Below are 4,552 nucleotides of genomic sequence, written 5' to 3'. Positions count from 1 at the left end.
GGAGTGGTGCCCCAGTTTGGCCACAGTCCAATGACTGAAACAAGTAAATGTTAAAGAGAAATTAGGGATGGATTTGAAGCCAGAACTTCTAATTAACGAATCATCTTGAAAATTTGAGTCATCATCATCGTTTAACGTCCGCTTTCCATGCTAGCATGGGTCGGACGATTTGACTGAGGACTGGTGAACCAGGTGGTTACACCAGACTCCAATCTGATTTGGCAGAGTTTCTACAGCTGGATGCCCTTCCTAATGCCAACCACTCTGAGAGTGTAGTGGGTGCTTTTACGTGCCACCTGGCACGAAGGCCAGTCAGGAGGTACTGGCAACGGCCATGCTCGAAATGGTGTATTTTACATGCCACCTGCACAGGAGCCAGTCCAGCGGTAAATAAATGAATTTATGTCTTTTATTATGTCTGCTTTTTAATTTTTAAAAAATTTTCTTTTGTCTTTTTTTTCTTTTTTTTCTGTGTTCAGGCACATGGTTGGTGCCGCAGTGGGCGTAAGTGTACGAAAAGTCATGATGTGGATTTGATCCTGGATCTTGACGAACACAATCTGTTGAAGATCGAGGTGAAAAAGAAGAGGAAGCGTGAGCGGAAACAGAAGAAACGCTTGGCTTCTGTGCTTCTTGCGACAAAAAACATGGCATCGGACGAGGAAGACGCATCACCTGCAAAACACGTGCGGCCATCTGACGGCGGCAACAGGGAAGGTTTGTCGGATGCTAGTGACTGTGATAACGGGAGTTCAAGAGTCTCTGAAGAACTAAGCAACGGCAGTTCATCGCATACAATGGACATTGATGACATGGTAACGACAACAGCAGTGACAACAACATCAACAACAACGTCATTGACATCAACAACAACTACAGCAGCAACAACAACAAGTAACAATCCACACCATCAAATCAACGGTGAACTGGAAGAAAGTCTACAACATGATTCCAGACAGTCTTCACCTGATATGTTAGAGGAAATAAAAGCAATTACCGATTCTCTCACAAGTAGCGCTGTCCCCAAAGATGAAAAGCTGGGTAGTTCTCACAGCATGGAATCCACAAAAAATACAAAATCAGCCCCATGTGGACATTCGTCTGGGTTTGACGCTTTCATGACTGGTTTCATATTTTCGGTTGCCGTTGCTAAGTTTGGTGAGGTGGATGTAAAAGACTGTAAATTAGTTTTGACCGGTGGTCAGATCAGACACTGGTTGAATAAAGTGTTCCTTAGCAACAAGGACGTTCCATTGTCGGTGTGTAAAAGTAAATTCTCTCAGTGCTCCAACTTCCACAGAGATAAATACCGTTCTCTCAGATCAAATTCCAAAACATAAGCTGTTAAGAACTTTGTAAATAACTCAATATATCCAGATCTAGAACTTCTGGAAACAAGGGTGGTGTGTGTGCGTGTGCTTATGTGTGTATTTGTGTGTTTGGATATTTGTATATGTATTTCTTTTCACTTGCTGGATCCAGAGGAAGGGGCAGTGCCCATGGCCTCCCCAAGGGTCTTCCAAACCAGTGATTTTGATGCCAGCAATGTGTTGTTTAAATTGTTGTACAGCAACACCTGCTTGGCAGACATGAGCAGGGAATGAATTTCAGAGGTCTGACATTTTAGGAAGGAAGAACTGAGCTTAGTGATTAGTGCAGGGCCTGGGGATTTGAACACAAGTGTGATAAGAAAAGAGATGAATGGGTTGGCAGAAGACTCAGCTGCTACACATGCGATAGTAAAGGTCATCTGAGGTCCTCTTTTTTTTTAAACTTGCTGTGTCTGGGGGAAGAAAAAGTGCGCATAGCTTTTGTGGGTCTGACATTCTAGGAAAGAACTGAGATTAGTGATTAGTGCAGGGCGTTAGGATTTGAACACAACAAGTGTGATAAGAAAAGAGATAAATGGGATGGCAGAAGACCCAGTTGCTACACATGTGATAGTAAAAGTCATCTGATGTCCTCTTTTTATAAAACTTGCTGTGTCTGGCGGAAAGGGAAGTGCCCATATCCTTTGTAGGCCCTCCCCCAGGCCAGTGAGTTTGATGCTGTTAATGTTTTGCTTTAAGTGTAATAGGAGCTCAGGATCTGCAGGAAAAGAATACCAGAAGGCTGATATCTTGGGAATGTAAGATTGGGCTTAGTGATTAGTGCAGGTACATCCTGGTGGGATTGGACACAAGGGTGATGTGAGGAAGACAGGCTAGTAGGTCAGGAAACCTGAGTAGCTGGAAGTGGCATGCACCCAGCCATTTCTGAGGAGCAGTGGCCATTGTAATGACAGTAGAAAAGACAGAGAGAGAGAGAGAGAGAGAGAGGACACAGCATGCTTGAGGGCCTGAAGCTGGAGAATGTCTGAGTGACTTTATTCTAATCAGTCAGGTGACCATTTTTGGGATGCATTCTGGGATGTCTATGTGTGCAGTAGCATCATCATCCCAGGTGTGAAAGCAATACTCCATTGTGGGGCTAAAGTACCTTCTGACCCCCTGAAGAGACGGGCCAGTCATTGGGATGCAGATCCTAGCTACCTTAACAATGTACTTTGGCACTGTTAACATAGAATGTGTGTCTTTGTTAGTAATATGTATGTGTGTGTTTATGCATGCTATGATAATGAGCGTGTGTGCATGTTTGCATGGTATCCATATACATTTGTGTGTGTAGGTTTATATATATATATGTGTGTGTGTGTATACACACATATGTATGTTTATATATATAGATCAGAATTAAATTACAAATATTTTTAAACATACTGCTAACTTTTGTTATTTTTTAATTGGTTTGTTGTTGTTATTATTATAAAAGAAAACATTATTCCACCAAGGTTGATATTGTTTTTCATCCTTTTGGGGTCAATAAAATAAGTACCAGTTATGTACTGGGGTGTATGTAATCGACTAGCCCCTTCTCTCAAAATTTCAGGCCTCATGCCTGTAATAGAATGGATTATTATTATTAATAATAAAGCGAGCTGGCAGAATTGTTATCACACTGGACAAAATATTTCGTGGTATCTCTTCTGGCTTCACGTACTGAGTTCAAATGCCGCTGAGGCCAACTTTGTCTTTTATCCTTTCAGGGGCGATAAAGTGAGTACCTGTTGTTTACTGGAGTATATGTAATTGACTCACCTCTCCCAAAATTTCAGGCCTTGTGCCTATTGTTGAAAGAACTATTGCCTCCACCTTCACAAAGGCAGAGGTATTGTTTTCAGTTGTGTTTGTTTGTTTGTTTGTCTATGGACAAGATATCTCAAGAACTGCTGGATGGATTCAGATGAAACTTTCAGGGATGTTTGGCCTCGTGACTGGCACAAACTGATTAGATTTTGAGATCAATCCAGGATTTGGATTATTTTGGGATCGGACAAAAGTCCTGGATTATTTTTCTTGTTTTTTTTTTTAACTTAATTTTTGAGAGTGGTCAGGTTCATTTTTAGTATTCTCGTTTGTGAGAGCAGTTGAGTTTATTTCAGATATTCTCATTTTAAAAATCATCTCCAGCTAATCATTGAGAGGATGTTGGTGTTGCCTTGGCGGAGGTTTGCACTCTCTGAGTGCTCTTGTTATTATTATTATTATGAAGGTGGCAATCTGGCAGAATCATTAGAGCACTGAACTAAATGCTTGCTGACATTTCTTCTGTCTTTATGTTCTAAGTTCAAATTCCACTGAGGTTGATGTTATCTTTGTCTTTTTCTTTTTTTTTTTTTGTGGCAGTGTTGGGGGAGCTTATTATTGACTATTAAATGAAAAGCCAGGCTGATTTGATCTCCACAAATTATTGTTAAAAGCTCCTTTTGTCCACTTTAATTTTGGTCACTTACATCTTTCTGGGATCTACAAAATACTCATCACCTACAGGCTGTTGTTCCGTATAAACTCAGAGCATAACAGCAGATGAAATGCCCACTAAGCATTTCACCTGGTGTGCTAACAATTCTGCCAGCTTACTGCCTTAAAGCTATGAGATAATGCATGATTAATTAAATGCAATGTGAATAAAAAAGCATTACATTTTACAAGAATTTGAATGCTAAAGGGTTAAAACTGCTCTTAACAGTTGAGTGTCAGTTCCATCTCATTTGGATTCCAGTTTTTTGGTAAGTATCCAGGCTGTTGTTCCATATAAAAGGACTGATTGTACTGTTGCATAGAAAAAATTCCTCTTAAGGTTGTCTGGCAAGGTTGGTTGAGCAATAAAAATGAATAAGAAGGACAAAGTTTGCATAATGATTGATGACAATTATTTATTGTTTAAACACAAGGAACAACAAAAAAAAAAAAATAAGAAACGATTAACGTAAAAAAAAGTAACAGAGAAGAAAACAAGCTAAAAAAAAAACAGTGTATGTAACAATTTTTACGATGGTTGGATATCGTGCACAAACAGAAATTATTCACAGATGAAGAATGTTTGAAGAGGTTTTAAAGGGAGATAAACTAGGTTTCATTAGGATGACCTTTTCTTTTTCTCTGTTGAGAAGAGAGAGAGACAAAATCATTAGAAATATTCTCGTTTCTTTTTTTATAGATTAAAAAACAAT

General features: G+C 39.6%; 1 protein-coding gene across 1 annotated transcript in view; it reads left to right on the top strand.

Moving 5' to 3' along the window:
- The window catches only part of LOC106877114 (target of EGR1 protein 1), a 14,168-nt gene extending 9,616 nt beyond the window's left edge, over positions 1 to 4,552 (top strand). Inside the window, exon 6 of the mRNA XM_014925909.2 lies at positions 480 to 4,552. Coding sequence (XP_014781395.1) covers positions 480 to 1,340 — 861 coding nt within the window. The 3' untranslated portion in view covers positions 1,341 to 4,552. The remainder of the gene's footprint in view (positions 1 to 479) is intronic.

The sequence above is a fragment of the Octopus bimaculoides genome, chromosome 24, assembly GCF_001194135.2.
Source record: "Octopus bimaculoides isolate UCB-OBI-ISO-001 chromosome 24, ASM119413v2, whole genome shotgun sequence".
Taxonomy (NCBI): Eukaryota; Metazoa; Mollusca; class Cephalopoda; order Octopoda; family Octopodidae; genus Octopus; species Octopus bimaculoides.
The sequence above is the reverse complement of the archived record's forward strand: the minus strand, read 5'-3'. Positions and strand labels throughout refer to the sequence as shown.